Genomic DNA, 21,556 nt, shown 5'->3' on the forward strand with positions numbered 1-21,556 from the left:
AGCCATGCGAAGTAGGCAGTGCTATCTCTATTTTTATAGAGATTCTTAAGCTCAGAGAGGTTAAGAAACTTGCCCAAAGTCAGTCAGTAAGTTAGAAAACCTAGAGCCTTCTGACTCCAAATCTTGTGTTCTTTGCTATCGTTAGTTAAAAATTACCTATGGTTTCCCCGCTAAACATGTTAGGATGAGACTCAGATTCTAGAACTTATTACCTTTAGATATTCTCAACTGTTTTGTGCCTCTTAGAGGAAAATGAAGAACTCCGTACAATTGTACATACTATGTATCATCTGTTGAGCCCTTTCAAGCTAATGAAGATTTTCACAGACATCCAATTCACAAGTCAATTCAACAAATATTTACCAAGTTTCTATTAAGTGCCAGACATACTTCTGGTGAACAGTTTTACTGGAACACAGCCACGGTCATTTGTTTACATGTTGTCTCTGGCTGCTTTTGTGCTACAACGGCACAGCTGAGTAGTTGTAACAGAGACCATGCAGCCTGCAAGGCCTGAAGTATTTATTATCTGGTCCTTTACAGAAAATGTTTGTCATCTCCTATTCTAGGGCATTAAGGTGAATGAGAGACTGGTTTTCTGCATATTTTCACCATCTAGAGGGGACAAAGGAAAGGATCACATAGGCAAATATAATTCAGTGTGGTAAGTACTAAAAACAGAGGGACAGACCATTATCTTCTTTGATCCTCAGAATAATCCTAAAATGTTAATACTATTAATCCCACTGAGTTCAGATGTTAAGTGATTTACTGGCTATTAAGTTTCGGACTAGGCCTGGAATCTCGCTTTCTAACTGCAATGCCCTGCTCCTCCATCTGCACCCCTCCGCCTCTGAACAACGTGCTAACCAGCCACCGGTGAATGACACACATGAAGGCTGGCATTTGCTGACAACTTGTACTTACCTGGTGGGCTAAGCGTTCTTGTTTTAATCTCTTTCACTTTAAAACAAAAAATTGATTCTTATAACCTCAATTAACTCTTGAAAGGCAGGCAGCCACCCCAACTTATTCACCAAACAAAAGACTAACAAATGAAGACACACACGGGCAATGAGACGTATTCTAAATTTCTTTTCATTTTATTTCTTATTTGCAAATAGTGACTATAGCTCACTTTTAGTTGATTTGTTCTCCTGCTACCCCTTGTGAAAATATAATTTTAACGTCTCTCCTGGAGTCATATCTAGCATCACTTCAAGATTTCACAGAAAAATCATCATGGAAATACGGGGATGGCATGGCATAAAGTATAAATGAGGCTTCAAATCACTTCTCTCCAAAGACACTCAGATATGAAGCTATTACATTATTTATGAGGTGGCAAGTCATAAGTGTTAGATGAAAAAACTTGTCTACATTTGAAACATTTTCATAAAACTTATCTTTCAGGGAGCCTTCACTCTTGGAACAAGTCTCCCCTTTTCTGAGAAATATACCTAAGTTACCTGCATCAATCCTAACAGGTCTTAGTATTTACTGAGAATTTATGATGAGCTCAGTATTGCAGCAAATGACTTGCGCATATTATCTCATTTAACAACTTGACTATACTGACAGGCAGTATAATGTAGTGGTTACAGACAGAGGCTCTGGAACCAAAGTGACTGAGTTTGAATTCTAACTTCCCTTCTTACCGGCTGTGTGATCCTAGCCAAGTTTTCTAACCATTCTGTGCCTCAGTTTCCCCAATGGTAAAATGGGGGATAAAAATCATATCTACTTCATAGTATTACCATGATGATTAAATGAGTTAATATATGCAAAGCACTTAAAGTAGTACTTATACACAGGAAATTAAATGTGAGCTATTTTATCCTCTCATCAACTCTATGCGATAAGTACTGGCCTTGTGTTGCATAAGAGAAAACTTAGGCTTAGATGTTAAGGACTTGGTCAAAGCCACAAAGCTATTAAGAAGCAGAACTGAGAACTAAACTTGGAGGTGTGTGGTGCCAGAGCACCCGGCACATGTCACTAACAAAAACGATCTAAGGGCATAAAAATGAATGAGCTTACAATGGACATATTTGTGTCCGAGACTTACGAAACATATCAAAAGAATATAACAATTGCTTTTTTCAGTTATTTAGATGGGAAATTTTGTAGCTATGTCAATTCTGGCAGCCCATTTAAGATGCAGTTTCTTTTTAAAATCAGTTCAGAAAGGCAGTGCTGAGTTCTGAGGGTCATCTGTCCTAAAAAATTTTGGAAACCAAACTTGCCCATATTAAATGGAACAGAAGTTGGGCATTCCAAGTAATCATAAAATGTGTGCTTGAGCACATTTAAAGCTATTTAGATTTTACTGGGGGTGAGGTAGTAATTCGAGTGAAAAATGTTGGTTCTACCTGCAAGCACACCTACTTGAATATGCTGAGAAGGGGTGACTGCCTCACCCATATCTCTACATATTCGATTCTCAGTTCAAGCAGCAAACTGCACCATAGACACTTGGAGGGTTTGACGATGCTGGTATTTGAGAGGGGTGCTCAAGTTTTACCATTAACGGGCTGCTTGATTCTTTTTCCTAATATAGCACAGATAATTTAGCAAAAACATGAATGTTATCAGCTAACATGGTTTTCCGTATTTTCTTAGCAGACTGATTTTTAGTATTTTTTACTCTCTAGTAATTGTTCATAAGACACTAAACATTTTGACTTAAACGTTTTTATAAAAGGCAGGCAGTTGAGGAAAGCTTTGTTCTGCATCTCACACATTTACCCTACTCAAACTAGGAGCAGTTAACTTACAGAGTGGTCTCAAACAGCTGAGTCACTACAATCAGCGCTGTGCAATAAGCAGTGGTTACACATTTTTGTTGTAAGGTTTCAGTAGACTGCCTAAGGAGATAAATTCTTTGACAAAGTGTGAAGCAGAGAAAGAATAGGAAACAAAAAAAGCAAAGTTTCCTTTAGACTTTTTCCTCTCAGATATATAGCTGAGAATGCTAAACATCACTAAAAACAAATGACAGTTTGTAATAACAATTTAAGTATGTTGTCACTTTATTTTCGTAATCTAAGAATAAAACAGTAATTACAATGTTTTAAAACTTTCTTTAACTTTCACTTCACAAGATTTTGATTCTCTCATGCTGGGGTACAACTTTTTCTATTTACTTAAAATAATTCTTTTCTTATAGGCTGTTGTGGTCATTTTCTTTTCTTTTCTTTTTTTTTTTTTGAGGAAGATTAGCCCTGAGCTGACATCTGCGGCCAATCCTCCTCTTTTTGCTGAGGAAGACTGGCCCTGAGCTAACATTTGTGCCCATCTTCCTCTATATGTGGGACGCCAGCCACAGCATGGCTTGACAAGCAGTGCGTAGGTCCGCACCCGGGATTGGAACTGGCGAACCCTGGGATGCAGAAGACGAATGCGTGAACTTTTAACTGCTGTGCCACTAGGCTGGGCCCGAGTGGTCATTTTTAATAACAGTATATACTACGTAAGGGATGGAATGTGAACACACACTAGAGTAAATGCCATAGCTTATGTGTCCACATTCTAAGTACAGTAAGCAATCTAAAAGAGTGACAATACAAGTAAACATTGAAATATTTCACCTTTCCCCACAATACCCTACACTGGATTATTTAGAAATGGTTGTCTTCAGGATTAGGGTAAGGATACTCATTAAAATTCCTTATTATTATATAAATTATAAAGGATTACATAAATTACAAGGATTTTAATAAGTATTGTTATAGAAATTTTTATATTAAATACTATATATACATCTAATTTAAATATTACAGGAAATGTCTAATATGATAGGGTATTAATCCTACAGGCAAACTACTATTATTTCTCTTAGAGAATTGTTTCTTTCTAGAAAGAAACATGCATTGATCTATTTCTTTCATTACTAGCTTACCAATGAAAAGTCAGACCAAATAGCTTTCACCTACAGAAATATCTATGTTCCATTTCTCATAACTGTCCCTGACAGTAATTCTGAAAAGGACTCAAGTAGTAGAAAGAACATGGGCATCTGAGTCAATCTTTGAACAAATCTTGATTCTATTATATTCTGTTTGACTTCAGATAGTTAGTTGTCTGAGACAAATGGTTTCCTTATCCATAAAATGGAGATGACTATACCTGTGTATTTGGGTTGATAGAAACTAAAGGAGATTATACAAACAAAGTGCTGGGCACATATTAAGATTTTCCAGATGTTAGTTTCCTCTTTTGCTATATGGACCATCAAGAATTAAATGTTTTAAATTCCTATTCGTGTCATAAACTTCATCTCCCATTGCATTAAATTAAAAACAAAACAAACTCGTCCAGTAAGTGATACAGCATATGACACAGAATGTGATTTCAAATATTCTAGCAATCTCCTTTCGTTTTGCAATTTTTCTTTTTTTCCCTATTAGCTGCGATCATATTGAGATTTTTAAATTCTCATTTATTTTCACTTTTTTCCTATGCTAATGATGTACCAGTTGGATACTATATTAGAAGTGTCAATGCATCTAGTAAACTTCTTAAACTAAGTACTTTTAAAATTAATTCATAATAGTCTATAAAGATTCTACTTTTGATAAAAGGCAGAACAAATAAGATTTCATAATATAAATATTGATTATAATGTAAAAAAATGCATTAGAATAGCTTATTTTAGCAATTACGGATTTTTGAAAGACCACAATCAATTTCCAAAAAAATCTGGCTAACCAAACTACGGACTAGCTATTAAAGAAGCTTATGTAATAATAAAACCTGGGGCTGGCCCCATGGCCAAGTGGTTAAGTTCATGTGCTCCACTTAGGTGGCTCAGGGTTTCAGCGGCCTAGGGTTTCACTGGTTCAGATCCTGGGCATGGACATGGCATTCATTGCTCATCAAGCCATGCTGAGGCAGCATCCGCTATGCCACAACTAGAAGGACCCACAACTAAAAATACACAACTATGTACTTGGGGGGCTTTGGGGAAAGAAAGGAAAAATAAAATCTTAAAAAGAAAAATCAAAGTAATTTTGAAAAAGCAGCACTAAATTTTACTATGCTGATTTCATAAAGGTAAAAAAAATCTTTCATCTAAAATAAATAACAGCTCTACATGGTTACAATTGACCAGCCATCTCTGACTGTCACTTAGCCACAAAAATCAAGGCTCAGACATAAAAATCAAGGCTCAGACATAAATAAAAGAATGATATTATAGGCACAAGTAAAAGAAAAAATAAGCTAGTTAAAAGTCAAACAACTCAACTTACAATGAATAATTTAGCAACAGACACACATTTACAGAGACCTTTCTATGATAACATATTAGGGTATAATATACACGCAAATCAATACAGAAGATTTTTTCTCTAACAATGAAACCATATAACCACAAGGTCTCAATGACCTGCAGCATCATGTTTTGGGAATAAGGAATATAGAACAATGGTCTGGGTCCTCTATAGCATAGGAATAATTATTGTTTGTTTTGCTTGTCCTACGAGGAAAGACATACTATAAAGAAACTATATATAACTATAACTATATAACTATAACTATATATATATATATATACATAAAACTATCTCCATAGTTAGAGATATGCTAAAACGAAAGAGCATGTTTGGGGGCATTTTATTCAGTAAATGACTAGAGCTCCAAGCTAAAAAGGATCCCATGGAGGTTTTTATTTTCAGAGAATAAAACCCTTGGCTGGGTAGAAAAGGTCAGGGAAAGAGGGGGGAAAGAAGAGGAAGGAAGGAATAATTCATTTCTTTGTTTTTATTCTGACTTATGAATTTATTTTCTAATTGAGATATAACTGGCATACAACATTTATTAGTGTAAGGTGTACACCACAATGATTCGATAAACGTATATATTGTGAAACGATTATCACAGTAAGTTTAGCTAGTTAACCTCTATCACCTCACAACTTTGTTTTTCATGTGATGAGAATTTTTAAGATTTACTCTTAGAAACTTTCAAACATACAACACAGTATGGTTAACTGTTTCTTTTATTATACAATAAGCAGATAGGCTGAGACCAGGGGAATTAAGTTGATGCTCAGGAAGAGAGCTGAGAGACAAAAAGAAAGCAGATGCTGGTCACGTGGCTTAAGCCCAGGCTCAAGCTGCGCCTCAACTGTAGAGTTATATGAGTCGACAAGGTCTCTTAACTGTTGAAGCCCATCTGAGCTGGGTTCAGTTACTTGCAGTACAAGTAGTACTAACTAATAAAGTACTGGAATTATATAAATCTTTCATGAACTGTAAATCAATATTTGTAGCTGTGACAACCAGTTTTTAATAGGGTAAGCAAAAATATTCCCCTAGGGATGAAATTACCTGGCGGTTCTCAAAGGTACTTTTAAATCTTTTCATGAGTGTGTGGGAGGGATGGACAGGAAGGAGAAAGACACGACGCCTGGAAATCTTGGTGAGCACATCCTACCAGATTCTGGATTTACTACAGCGGCAACAGTATTTCCATTTATTTTGGCTTTTGGAGAACTACATCATTCTTATCAGTATGGTGTGTAGTATCTAAAAACTACTATTGCTATAAACCAAAAAAACTTCCTCAAATCCCCCAAAATGTGCAAAACCACCATCACCACACATTTAAAGAAATGCAGTAATTGTGTTTAACATGGAGCCATGGGTAAAAAAACTCTAGTTTTAAAAGACCTAAATAAACTGGTTTCAGAACAGTACCTTTAAAAAGTTGTCAATATAAGTGTTAAGAGACAATGTGCGACCTCCTTTCTCAATTTTCTCAATCTTACTAAAGCTTACTCTATGAAGCATAAAATCCTCTTCAGACTTAGTTATAATAAAAGCTACTATTTACTGAGCATTTATTATGTGTCAGGACTGTGGCAAAATGCTTTATACACATTTATTCATTTAACTTCTATTTCTTTCTTGCTTCTTTTAACAGGGCTTATTTTAAAATCCCAAATGAAATGTTATGAACAGCACTTTCCAGAGTACGGCCATGAAATGATAAGCCTGGGATTAATATTGGTGCCTTATTTTATGAAGATTTCTTGTCTTCCAACATTGTAAAACCCCAAATTTACCAGGATCTCAAGCACATCAAGACAGCAGATGACTTGGAGCGCCCTTACTTAAAGCAAACTGCCTCTAATAACCTTGGTCAGTATGTACTACAGAAAATGAAGCTTACGAATTTCAAGCCAGGGCTACTCAAAGTGTGGTCCATGAAACTGGTACCAGTCTGCAAACTGTTACTAGTCCAGGACAAATTTTCTACATCACTAAGTACAATGCTAGTTCAGCTAATTTGTTTTCTCATAGCAAGATATTCCCAATGAAGGAGACTTGATTTATATTCTAGCCCAAGCTCCTTACTCGTCAAGAACTGGTAACAAACAGTTTGTGGACCAGCTATTTTGAATAACATGGTTCTAAATCTCAGTTGTGGATATTGCCTCTAGTTTTCTGTCCTTGATGATACACAAACTTTAAATAGATTAACAAACAAATACTTAGTTTAAACAGTCATCCAGCAATGGAAACAGCAATAAAAATCAAATTCATCTCACCTTTGACAGAAGCAATTTCACACAGGAAACATGGCCTTCATAGACAGCAGACAGAAGAGGGGTAATATGATGTTTATCTGGAGCCTATGAAGTGAAAAACAGATATAAACTAGTGTACCCATTTTTCATTTCTTCTTTCTTTCTAGATCTAATTAAGGAACGCTTGTGACTATTTCAAAATCAGTGTTTACCTATTTGCCTTGCTATACAAAATGACTTCACAGCTCCAAGTTTCTAGTCGCCTGGAAAGCTGCCAGAGGCCCAAGCCTATAAGCATGTTCTCCCTGGGAACCAGAGGGAGCAAGGATTTGACCCCAGTCAAATCTTGGCTCTGCCACTTACTGTGTGACTAGTTACTTAACCTCTCTGAGCCTTAACTCCACACTATTGTAGAAATGCCAATGAGGTCCAGGAAGGGAAGAGAGGGTAGAATATAGCCAATGAAGAGGTAAAAGACTGCCAGAACTGGACCAGGTGACATGGTGTCCTGTGAAATGTAAAAAGTTCATCTCACTTGCTATCATAGTTACTTAAACATTTTTCCAAAACTCTGAAATGCAGAAGCTATAAAAGCCAAGAGTCAGGAGATGACTACTCCTGTCTGACCACTTGCCTACTGACTTTTGTCCAAAAATCCAGTTTAGATTTGTCATATTGACTGCAGAGTCCTATGCTCCATTGAGTGATAGCCATCTGCTACCTATAGATAGTGCTAACTCTCAAGTTGGTTTAGAACTTGAAACGGAAACTTCCTAACCTACAGTTTAAAAAAGTCAGTTTGTTCTGCTTATTTAAAAAAATCTGAACTATCTATTTCTAAGTTACAGGAAATTTAGTATAATTTCAGACTGTTGTCTTATTTAAAATGAGCTTTTATTTTACAAATCTATTAGAAAACAATTACCCAAAGCATCCAATAGAAATTTTTTCTAGAATGACAATGTTTTTTACATACATTAATATCTGCTCCTTTCAGCAGCAGAAATTCCAGGATTTCAAGCTGCCCACAATCTGCTGCATAATGAAGAGGCTTCCTTCCACCTTCTAGTGTCCGGTTGACATCTTCTCCCTAATAAGAGAAGCCAAGGGAAAAGAACATTTATATAGATGGTAGACTGAAGGTGGGAATGAGACACCTGATATTTTTACTTTCTTAAAGTCTTAAGAGTTTCATGAAACAATTACCATTTCTGGCAAAGTGAAATAAGTAACCAAGAACTTGAAATTAGATTCTGGACAATAGTTAGCACACAGTATGATAGTAATTCAAATCATGATTAGTCAAGCTGAAAAACGATACACAATAATGCTAAATGTAATGAAATACATTACTGTGCTCTATTTCTAAGGAGTTCAATCAGCACAATATCAAGAAGTGGCCACAAAAGACTGGTGAGCTCAAATACTGAGATTTTACGGAGATCATATGACATATATTTTCATTCTTTAAAGAAAGCATCACTACTTTGATGGAGGTAGACATCACCACATAGTAATCAGTACCAGCTATGAAGAATTTATTTCATACATTCACTCATTAAACTTTTGCCAAAGCACTATTGTATGGCAGGCACTATGCACAGAAGGCACTCAGACATGGCTTCTGATTGCATGCAGCTCACCATCTAGTGTGGGGAGGCAGATAATCAAATAATAACATGATTAAACATATAATTTCAAAATATAACTGCTATAAAGGAAAGGAACTCAGTACTATACAAATACTTATCAGAAGAACATGATTACCTTGTTGATGGATAAGGGGGTAGGTATGGTCAGAAAATAAACTTAAGACCTCAAAAAATAGTTCTCATTCATTGAGGATTAACAGAGATTCTAACAATAACAAATACAACTACCCTCTCTACTGACCAGCGACTACAGGTTTGGGACTGTGCTACACACAGTATCTCTAATCTTTAAACCGTCCTAAAAGGAGAAAATCGCCATTTAATGTATGAAACGTCTGAAGCTGAAAGAGGTTAACTAACTTTTTAATGTGGCTTAGTAAAAGAATAGAGATCTAAACCAATTCTGTTTCTATACCACCACGTTGCTTCCAATTCAGTATTCACCCCTTCTTTAAGGAAAGTTCAAATTTTACAGAGCAGCAAAACATCTGAAACAATTTATTTTCTCAACTATTATATTATTCACTTATCTTGGCTTGGTCAACTATCCTGAATCAAGATGTTCAGAGCCCTTCATTTGGCCATTCCGAGCTGTTCTTTCAAATGTAATCTATATGGATATAGAAGGAAGGTGTATAACATGCTCAACATCACTGGAGACTGGGTTAGAGCTCCAACTCTATCACTTAGTTATGGGACCTTAGACTACTTACTTTCTAAATCTTAGCTTCCTTATCTGTAAAATGGGAATATAAATAGTTATACCTCACTTTAGAACTTGAAAAGGAAACTTCCTAACCTACAGTTTAAAAAAGTCAGTTTGTTCTGCTTATTTAAAAAAATCTCAACTATATATTTCTAAGTTACAGGAAATTTAGTATAATTTTAGACTGTTTTCTTAGTATATGTTACTATATGTAACATAGTACCCGACACAGGATAAAATATTTAATAAAGGTTAACTATTATTTCTGTGGATTTCTTATGCTGGCTTATACTGGTTCTAAACAGCTATCCAAAATAGGCTTAAGGCAGGTTTTTGCACAACAGCTGAAATAAAGATACAATTTAATGACAAATTTACATAGTAAGGGTGATTTGGTGTACCACCTTAGTCTTTATTCACAACTGCATAAATGTGAGTCTTTGAGGGGAAGAGAGAGATTGCTTAAACAATTCACAGATAAAACTAGTTTTCCTTTCATTTTTAATATTAACTAGAGAGGATTAACTGGATAAGTCTGTTCAGTGAAGCAAAGCAAAGAATTACCTGTAGTAAGTAATCTATAAGATTATCAAAAAGATATTTTCCTGAATCAAAATATGTGACATCTTCCTTCCCTACTTCGTATGAGCATGCAAAATGCATAGGAAATGGAGCTGTTGTAAATTTAAACTTTCTCCTTTATCCCTGCAGACATTGCCTTCACAATTCTTATTTTAGCAGACAAAAAATGACAATACTGGAAAGGCTTTGTGTGACTGACAAGAAAGAAGGAATCCTCTTCTTCAGGGCCTTAGCAAAAGCAGTACTGTAGAGAAATTTATACTACTAAATGCCTGTGCTGGAAAAGCAGAAAGGTCTCAATGATCTTTGTACATTCCACCTTAAACTAGGGAAAAAAAAGGTATATAGAAATTTCTGTACCTTCTGCTCAATTTTGCTGTGAACCTAAAAATGCTCTAAAAAATAAAGTCTATTTTTAAAAAGCAAATTAAATCCAAAGTAACAGGAGGAAAGAATAAAAATCAGAGCAGGAACCAATGAAATAAGGAAAACAGAGAAATCAAAAGCTGATTCTTCAAGATCAATACAACTGATAAATCTCTAGCCAGGGTGATCAGAAAAAAAGTGAAAACACAAAGTGCTAATATGAAACTTTACAGAGTACCTTGCCACAAAGAAACTCGTAGGCCCCAGATGGCTGCACTGATAAATTTTACCAAACATTTAAGAGAAAAGAATAATTCCATTCTACACACTCCTTCAGAAAATGGGAAGCATCTCAACTCAATCTATGAGGTCAGCATTACTCTGATTCTAAAGTGAGACAAAGATCTTACAAAAACAACACACAGGCTAATATCCCTCTGAACACAAATTCTAAATGATATTTTAGCAAACTGAATGCAACAATATATAAAAAGGATAATATACCATGACTAAGTGTGGTTTATCCCAGGAATACAAAGTTCGTTAAATATTTAAAAAGTCAGTCAACACAATTCACATTTTAACAAACTAAAAAAGAAAAACCATATGATCATCTCATTAGATGAAAGAGCATCTGACAAAATCCAACATCCATTCCGATAAAAACTCAGCAAATTAGGAAAAGAAGGAAACTTCCTTGGCCTAATACGGGGCTTCTACGAAAAAACAACTAATGTCACACTTAATTGGTGACACCGTGAATGTTTTTCCTCTAAAAGTCAGAAACAAGACAAGATGTCTCTGTTCTTACCACTTCTATTCAACATTGTAGTGGAGGTTCTAACCAGTGCAATTAGGCAGGAAAAAAACAAACCAATTTTAAAAGGAAGAAGTAAAACTGTCTTTATTTGCAGATGACATGATCATCTATGTAGGAAATCCTACCAAAAAACTACTAGAACTGTATAATACGTAATTTTAGCAATGTTGCAAGACAAAAGGTCAATATATACAATCAATTGCATTTTTATACACTAGCAATGAATAACTGAAAATCAAAATTAAAAATATTTACAATAGCATCCAAGGATATGAAATACTTTGTGATAAATCTAACAAAAATACAAAATACCTATACACTAAAAACTACTAAAAATGTTGAGAGAAATTAGAGAGGTCCTAAATAAATGGAAAGATACACCACCTTTGTGGGCTGGAACACTTAATATTGTAAAGGTGTCAATTCTCTCCAAATTGACATATAGACTCAATGTAATACCAGTCAAAACCCCAGCAGGCTTTTTGGGAAATTGACAAACGGACCCTAAATTTCATATGGAAACGCGAACAATCTAGAATAGCCAAAACAACTGTGAAAAAGAATAACAAGTTAGAGGGCTAACACTACCTGATTTCAAGAATTACTAAAAACTGCAGTAATCAAGAAAGCACGTTATTGGCGTAAAATTATAAAATATGCAAATTAATTTATAGTGCTAGAAAGCAGATCAATGGTTGCCTAGAAGGAGGGCAGTGGGAGTGACAACAGGAAGCAGGGATTACAAATAGGCACTTGGGGGTAATGGATATGTTGTTCAGTGTCTTGATTGTGGTCTCAAAGGTATATAGATGTCAAAACTTATCAAATTGTACACCTTAAACATCTGCAGTTTGTTGTAGTTCAATTATACCTCAATAACATAGATTTTCCTGACATCATATCTTTGTGGTTCTATCCTTATGAGATGCTAACAAATCAGTATTTGAGGTAGGATGAGGGCAGGGGTGACTAACAGTACCTTCATGAGAGACTTAGAGAGCAAAAGCTATTTGAGGTCAAGTTCCTTCACTGTTAGTGCTGAAGGGAAAGCTCTTGACTTCTATATCCTGTAACTCAACTAACTACATGGAATAAGATGTTTTAAAGTGGGATAAGAGAGGATCAACGTGACCCCTACTAGCTGGGTGGGCTTCAGAGATCAAAACCATTGTCTGGATTTCTGAAAAAATCTAAGTGGTATCCCAACTTCTAGCCTCATTTCGCCTACTCCATTCTTTACTCTGCAGCTACAGCATCTTCTAAACACAAAATATCACATCATTCCCTGTTTAAAAGTACTCTGATGATTATCCATTGCTCCTGGAGAATAAAGTCTGAACAACTTCACACAGTTTAGAAGATTTGGAGTGATGTCCCCAGTGACTACCTTTCCTGTTTCAATTCTCACAGCATTCCTCCCTCATGTCCTCTGTTTAGTTAACTCCTACTAATCCTTCAGAAACAAGCTTTAATAAAACTTCCCCTGCAAAGTCACCTCTAACCCCCTCAACTTCGAGTAATGTGAGCCTCACACACGTGCCCAAAGCCCCTTTTATTTCTCTGTGTCATAACACTTATCACACTCTTACTTACTTTTGCATCTCCAATGCCTAGTATAGTTTCTGACACATACTAAACATTGATATAATAGAAGCTTTTTGATTGAACAAACAGTGAAGTTGCTCAAACAACAGACTTGGAAGCAAGTCATAATGACATCTTCCATTTCAAACACACACTGATAATGCATTAGTTATCTACTAAGAACAGCAATAACTTGAGATCAATGGTGTGTTTACCAATGAAGGGGGTTTGATTGAATTGAATGACAATTTCACCAGGTTTTTAGCAGTCTGGATAGGTGGTAACTTCCGTAGTGGTAGTGAAATAGGGAAGTGAGACAGTGCTGTATCTAGTTCCTTTCTCCCCATACTCCAGGCTTCAGGGACATCACTGGAGAGGAAGCCAGCCACTTATTCTGTAATCTTGATTCTAATTTCATGAAATATCACCATTACAGAGAAAAAAAATCTAATGCTAATTTTATCTCCCCAATCCTGTGGATAGAGGAGAGAGGCGCACAATCTCAATAGCTCCCTTAGCATTACACGGTAAGCTTACCATGTTTTCCTTTCTCTCTTGCTCTTCCACTTTCCAGAGACTATTTTAAATCTCTTCCCTTTTTATACACCTTAGACTTCTCTATCTCCTCCTTCCCTTTCGCTCTCAGCAGTTAACCTCATATGCTTCTTTACTTCAGACATGAACTCCCTCAGGAACTTACCACCATACCTTCCAGCAACTGACAAATCCTCTTCTCCCATCTAAAGCCAATCCCTCACCTATGTTTTGCATATCATCCTTTCTTGTTTTCTTAGAAGTTACTCCTTTGTTTATCCCTTTTCTTGCCTGTGTTTTCACCTCTACAGCTCTACTCGCTCCTTCTCATCAGCATACACCATTAACAACTCTTCCACTAAAAAAAGCAAACAGCAACACAAAAACTTCTCCTTAGACTCAACTCTATTGTTTAGTTACTATTCTCTCTCTTCCCTTTCATTGCTAAACTTTCCAAAAGCATTGTCTACATTTATATTCAATTTCTCACCTTCCATTCTAATCTGGCTTCCACCCTCAACACTGTTATCATAACCATTTTTGCTTGAGGTTAATGACCTCCATGTTGCAAAATGCAAAGGTTATCCGGTTATCTCTTAGTCCTCACCTCAACTGACTTCCCAATAGTGACAAAGGTGATCAGTTGTTTGTGTTTTAAACATTCTCTCTCGGCTTTAGTGACACCAGATTATTGTAGTTTTCCTCCTACCTCTCTGATTACTGCTTCGCTATTTCCTTTCCAGACTCATTCACTTCCACCAGAAGTTTAAAATAAATTTTTGGAATCTTGGCTATCAGATTGTCATCATATATAATTCAAAGTCGATAAATATGGTTATCCTTATACAGTCCTGTAATAATATCGATATAGAAATACATTGATTACAGAACTTCTGGGGGATAATACTTCCTTAGAGATAAAGTTTATATGTTTTTAAAGATATCATCGTGCAGTAGTATCATGTGTCACAGTTGGGCAGCAAGAACATTTTTGCCATGGTATGTGTGTAAATAATCAGGTAGGTCACAAATAACTCTGCACACAGCTTCTATTTACCATATACAGTCAAAGTAAAGCAGGTTGAAAACCTAACTTGTCATCATATCCTGGCTAGTCTAGCTTCACCTTTCCCTTTTAACAAGAATAATTTATCCAGGTTCATTTCACTCTCCTTTGTTTCACTGCAACATGAAGCCTGTTGGTTTTAAACACATAACATATTTTTAATATATTAAAATTGTTATTTTTACCATTTTTCTTGAAAGTTGTTTTGAACGATTCTTATTTTCTCTAAATATTGTATATTCCAGATATGTAACATATGTCATATTACAGATATGAAATAACACTATTACATAATATTTTCTGGTGAGTAGTTTAAATTAAATACACTCTATCCAGAACCACTATAATGACCATGAAATGCTTTAGGATAGGTTGACTCCCGGTGCTTCTCAAATAAGAAGGGGGTTTTAGATTATGGTGGGAAGGAGAAAGTCTGTGTGAAATTCTACATCAAATGGAATCCAAGAAGAGTCTTAAGATTACTCTATATTCTAACAACTCAAGATTAGCATCTTCAGGTCTTCCCTGGTCCTAATAAGAATTATTCTTAGGGAAAAAAAATAAAACGAGTAATAACGCATGGCTAGTTTACATCAATAAGTTGGTGAATTCTATGTTGGGAGGAGAACCTAATTACCTAATTATTATAATATTATTTATTCCAATGCCAAAGCATGACATTTTAGGGCTAGACACTGGACAGGTTTTTCAACCTTTTGAAAATTAAATGACATTATTGGATATTGAGAAAGCTAGCCATGTTTCATTTCTCAAGTACCTTTTTTCTAAACAACCAAGAGCCTCAGCTATACTGATAAAGTCTCTTATTTGACTAGAAAGTTACTGGTATAACAGTCTACTTCTACCTTTAACATCAACAAATCAGCTAGTATTAATGAGAAATGACGGTCCTAGCCTTGTGCTAGGGACACCAAGGATACAAAAAAGTGGAACTGTGGGTCTCTGCCCGCAAGAACTTTATTCTTCACTGATAAACTAACTTGACAAAATATGTATTAATTGTATTACTCACTCACAAAAACATAAAATAGTCTGCGACACTAATTCTCTACTGAGTCCTTCTCAAACTTCTCCACTGAAGTGCTTCAAATAGGAAAGGAGAGAACACATGCTTCCCTGAGTCTGAAAGCAGAATCCTAAACAGCCAAACTAAAAATTCATACATATATCTGCACGAATATGCATACATCATATGTACATACGAACATATATGTGTTGTTTGTTTTACTATAACAGCCACAACCCCAAATCCACAGCTTTTGTTCCTCCCTCCTCCCCGTTCACGGATGCTTCAGGAATTTGGCCCATGTTACTCCAGGGTTTTGAGTAACTCCTTAGAAGACAGGTGACTATTAAAGAGCACAAGATTCTAAAACCCAATTCAGTCTCAACTGTTTCTGATGTTGTTGATATAGTACAATAACTGATTCTGTACCTTTCCTCTTGAGATCTACAGACCACTAGGCAATTCATGAACAGATTTTTAAAGAGTCTACAAATTCTTTTGCGTGTGTACACAATTTTCTAGGTAAAGAGTCCACGTCACTTTTCATCAGATTCTCAAAGAAGGCCAGGACCGCTGAGAAGTTAGGAGCCCCTTCCTCTATTAGAATGCATTACCTAGCTATCTAAACCTCTCCTATCTTTCACGGCCTACTTAAAGTTCTACTTTTATGAAGAGAAGTGGTATTAAATAGTGCAAAGAACACCAGACAGAAGCCTTCATCTCTAGTTACCTCTGCTACTGCTCACAATGGGGAAGTAGCAAGCTTGGTAGGCCAGTTTCCTCACTGGAAAATCAGTGGTTGGAGTAGATGTCCTCCAAAGTCTGTTTTTAGTTAGATTTCGTGCTTTTTACTTTTATGGGTTAAAGGTATCTGGTGATCATGTCAATTTACAATTGCTCCCCCCGCCCCTTTTACATTCTAGACTGAGAAAATAGGGTTTCCTGTACTTTCTAGCTATGAAAATAAAGTAGCTCAAAAGCTTAGATGCTGAAAATGGCGACTACAGGACACAGCTTTCCACATAAGATGGATCAAGCAAGAAGATTTAGTATAAGAACATGAACAAAGTAAAATAATTATACATTTCTAAGTCAAAATATTTTTTTCTTTTAAATCTATTATTACTTTGAGTTGTTTTACTAACATGGATTTAAAAAGATAAAGAAACACGTATTAGACACACTACTTACAATTAGATTAAATTCAACAAACATTTACTGAACCTACCATGAGTCAGGCACTGTGCTACTTGCTTGCAATAAAATAAGAAGGGCTGGCCCTGACTCAAAGAATCTGCTGCCTTTCTGGGAAGCAAACATGCAAATAAACAAAAGCCATTTAGCTGAGTCCTATAAGATACAGAGGAGCCTCAATGAAGTGAATGCTCAACAACTTAATTGCTGGGAATTTATCTTTTATTGCAATTTAGCTTTTCATGTATTTATATTCTGTGTTAATTACATTTTAAGTCTTTAAGGGTCAGAGACTACATCTTACACTTGTTTTATTTCACCACTATGCCAAATACGGTACTTTTAAACCTCAATAATACTTTGTTGTGATTGCTGATTATGAAATCATATTATAGAATGCTAAATTAAGAAATTATAGTATTCAATAAGGTGTCTACTGCTTTGGAGAGTGTGGGCATATGCATACATGTGTACGTGAGAGAATTTGCTTAGAGAAATGAAAATACATTATGGTGTATGGAATTCCCATAGGCCAAGTGGAAATCCAGGAGGTGCTATTTGGAAAGTATCTACCACACAGCATTTTTGTGAGGCTTTACTGAAATAATGTAAGGTGCCTGGCATATAGGAAGCACTCAACCAATGGCAACTGCTATTATTAATATTATTAGGGGCATCAACAGGTCTCACTTGAATCTTTCTACCCAATTTCTCCACCTTCAACAATTCAACAAATGTAAATTAAGTAAATCAATATTCCTAAAGAGTAACACTGATCATGCCACTTCCTCACCTAAAACATTTCAACTGCTCACTTAAAACATTTCAACTGCTCTTGAACAGAAAATCCTCATCTTGACACTCAAGTCATCTTCAATTCAACACCAACTTAACCATCCCGGGCTTTCACTCTCATACATACACTGCTCCCAACACACCAGCGCCTTCCCACTTCTGGGAAACCTCATGTTGTTGCCTTTCTTTGCCATCATTATCCCACTTCCATTCATGTCTTGATCTAGTGAAATTCCACTTACCCCTCAAGATCTATTTTCTCTATAAAACTTTTACCTGATACTTTTCCCCCTGATACTCCTGATAGGTAATTCCCTCCTTTTAATCCTCACAGTTCTTGTTTATAGGTCTCTTACTACATTTACCTTTATTTAATTACATATTTAGTATTTACGTACTTCAATGAAAACTCCATTAAAGGGCAATGCCTTATTTATATATATCGGTGACTTGTGCATAACAGTCCAACTTAATGAATTAGTGCAGTCATTTATACTTTGTCACATCTTTGTCACACTACGTAACCTGCTGCTTACCAAAACAACTACCACTTCACAAAGAGGCATTTAAAAACATTATCAGAGTGTTTGAAAGTCAAAGAATCTTCAGTGTTGGAAAGAACTGTAAATGTCATCTAATTCAACCACTCATTCTGTGTTTGAATCCTTGCTTGTGCCCAACCTACAATTGAAACTCTCTAATAAAATGCAACTCAAGACCGTACTGATCGGTCCATTCCTGCTTTAAATGCTGGAAAATTCACAGTTTACTGATTCTGGTTCTATCCCTTGAGGACACATGGAACAAGCAGTCCCTATTTTCACATTATATTATTAATTGTGTTTAGCAGTCACATCATACTATAACTAAAATAAAATCTTTTCCATATGATTTGCTGTTATCCTGAACTTCAGTTACTGATTTTCTGAGTATACAAGTAGGGCCATTATATTAATTGCTATTAAATTTCATCTTATAATGGTCATTTTATTTTTCCAGGCTGCCAAGTTCCTTCTAGATTCTTATTAAAAGGAATTTGTAACTCCTCATCCTTCCCACCCTCCAGTTATACCTGACCTATCTTCACTATGGTTATCCAAGACATTTACTAAAATAGTAAATAAGAAAAGACTTAGGAATGAGCCCCATCAGTGTTCAGGAAACTTCCTTCAGTTCAATACATAAAGACATAGGTAGTAAGTTTGGGTACTACCATTCAAACAGTCTTGAATCCAGTTCATTACACTCTCCTCCAACCAGCCTTTCCCATCATTTCCCCAAGCATATCATTGAAACATCCAAATTTCAATGAAATGTTTGAGATTTCCTTTATCTAACAGTCTAGGAACTGCCAAAAAAGGAAATTAATATAGCAGGACTTATTTCTAAGTGATCCCTTCATAAATGTTACACACAACCCCATCGCTACCACACAGACACACACACTTAAAATATAAGATATTCATTAAATTAGATTTGGAAAATAAGAGATGTTTCTCCTAGTGAGTCCTGCCATCCAAAACACAATGATTATTACTACTTTGCTGTACGTCTGTTTAATTTTTTCTACGAAAGTAGTTACTTAAAGTTATAATCACACTATTTACATAACATATGAGATATCTTGCTATCATTCTTGAAAGCTACACAATATTCTGTCAAGTAGATATACCAGTTTACTTAAGTATTCTCCTAACTCTGGACACGTAGATTAATACCAAGTACCCTGTAACATTAAAGTTCTTATTTTATAGAGCATAATATCATATTTCATCAATTTCAAAGCACACAGTTTCCTGTGTTTTAACATCTCTGAAATTGTCACAAAATAGAAAAAAAAAATCTTACCACTTTGCCTTGGTGAGCGGGGAAAGGGCATTTAAGGCTTGATTACGTGCTTTGTAAAAACACTAACAGTCATTGCATATGCCTGTCTTTGCAACAAAAACTAATACGTGACTGGATCAAGATGCTAGAATGTGAAGTACAGAATTGGATTATGCTGAATTTGGAGAACATAAAATGGTGAAATTCACTGAAACCAATACTGCCAATATTATTCTCATGAAAATTGGGTGAGTGTGGCATCAATTAATATTAGTTCAGAAATTAAATATTATTATAGAAATTTCATATTTTTAACAATGTAATGAAGATATTAAAAAAATTAAAACCAAGAGGAACACATTAAACCCTAAAGCTAATACTAAATGTTTGGAAGTTCTGACCTCATCTGAATTGTGTCCACAAACTGAAAAGGAAAGCAAACTGACCTCCAGTATAAGTAATATATGCTCAGGGAAACATTCCCTGCTATGCCTGTCCCAACGCGTGTGAAAACAAATAGAGAAAGACAACTCAAAAAAGCTCAGAAAACCAAGTGTATTGGCCAACTACTTGTATATTCATTAAGCTTGGTGTTACCGAAGGATGCCCTTGTATCTATTTATACATTACCATATGGTACTGCTACTGCAGTAAAGATATACATACTCCATCACCATTCTATCCTTCTTCTTTGGCAAAAAATTCTGACTTTATTAAGGCTGGCAATGTGCCCAGCTACCACACATTTCCCAGCAACTCAGTACCTAGGGGTGCCAACAGGTGAGAGCCCAAGTTGAATGGAGACTTTAGGATCGACTGGAAGGTATACTTCTCCCCTTATTCCTGTTTGAATATAAGGGTGGTAGCTGAAACCCCAGCAACTCTTTTGGACAATTAAGTGACCGTGAGGATGGGAGTGATTCACAAAGGACTGGAGGAGCATAAAGAGAGGAGGACCTTGAGTACCTTATACCATGGAGCCACCACACCAGCCGTAGATTGCCTACTTCTTGATTTCTTTTACAAGAGAGAAAAATAAACCCGTCTCTTACTCAGTCATTTATTCCCTTTGGGAAACAGTTATAAGATAAAAAGTTTCTTCTCCCTCACTGTTCTTCTTAGCTGCAGAATCTGCTTCCATCACAGGAAAAAAGTGATCCACCATTTCTTTACCCACAAAGGATCAACCACCTTATGCGGAGAGTCATAGAGAAACCTAAGGCACATTCCTGCTTGAAGCTAGAACTTTTTATATAGTGTATTAGAACTAGGCAATAGAGAATATGAAAGATCTCACATCAGGCCAACAAAGCACCAAGAAACTAGAATTCTTCTAGTACATAAGCAGGTGTTAAGTGTGGTCATAAGCAATCCTCACAGCCTATCTGTTTACACATCCTGAATCTGGATAGCTTTCCTCCTTTAAAGGATAAATAACAGAAGAGAAACAATGTGGGGTGTCTGAAAACTAATCATATAGCAAAAGAAAGAAATATCATGCTAAAAACTCAAGAAACTTTAATTTCAAAAAGCATGTAATCACAACAGTATCCAAAAGACATGTTTCTATGAAAAACAGATGTTAAGAAGAAAACAGGCTAACATGCAAAGTGAACAAACTGCGATGTAGGCTGATAGGAAAAGGAAGCTGGCTGAGAAAGTGAAATAGAGCAAGGAAATTAAAACTGCAATTGCAAAACTAAATTCTGCACCAAAGTCAGCAGAGTTAGGTAACACTCCTCAAATTTAAAAAACTCAATCAAATAAAGAATTGAGACCAAGCTTAAGAAATTCTCCCAGGACACTAAAGTGATAAAGAAATGAAAATGATTAAAAAAAAAAAAAAGATGATTCGTATAATGAGTGTAA

The 21,556-nt window shown here is 35.7% G+C and overlaps 1 protein-coding gene across 1 annotated transcript in view; it reads right to left on the reverse strand.

Moving 5' to 3' along the window:
- The window catches only part of MTPN (myotrophin), a 57,422-nt gene that overhangs the window by 13,301 nt on the left and 22,565 nt on the right, over positions 1-21,556 (reverse strand). Inside the window, exons 2-3 of the mRNA XM_001499890.6 lie at positions 8,511-8,624; positions 7,556-7,639 (exon numbers count right to left, since the gene is read on the reverse strand). Of these exons, the coding sequence (XP_001499940.1) occupies positions 7,556-7,639; positions 8,511-8,624 (198 nt within the window). The remainder of the gene's footprint in view (positions 1-7,555; positions 7,640-8,510; positions 8,625-21,556) is intronic.

This window comes from Equus caballus, chromosome 4 (genome assembly GCF_041296265.1).
Source record: "Equus caballus isolate H_3958 breed thoroughbred chromosome 4, TB-T2T, whole genome shotgun sequence".
Taxonomy (NCBI): Eukaryota; Metazoa; Chordata; class Mammalia; order Perissodactyla; family Equidae; genus Equus; species Equus caballus.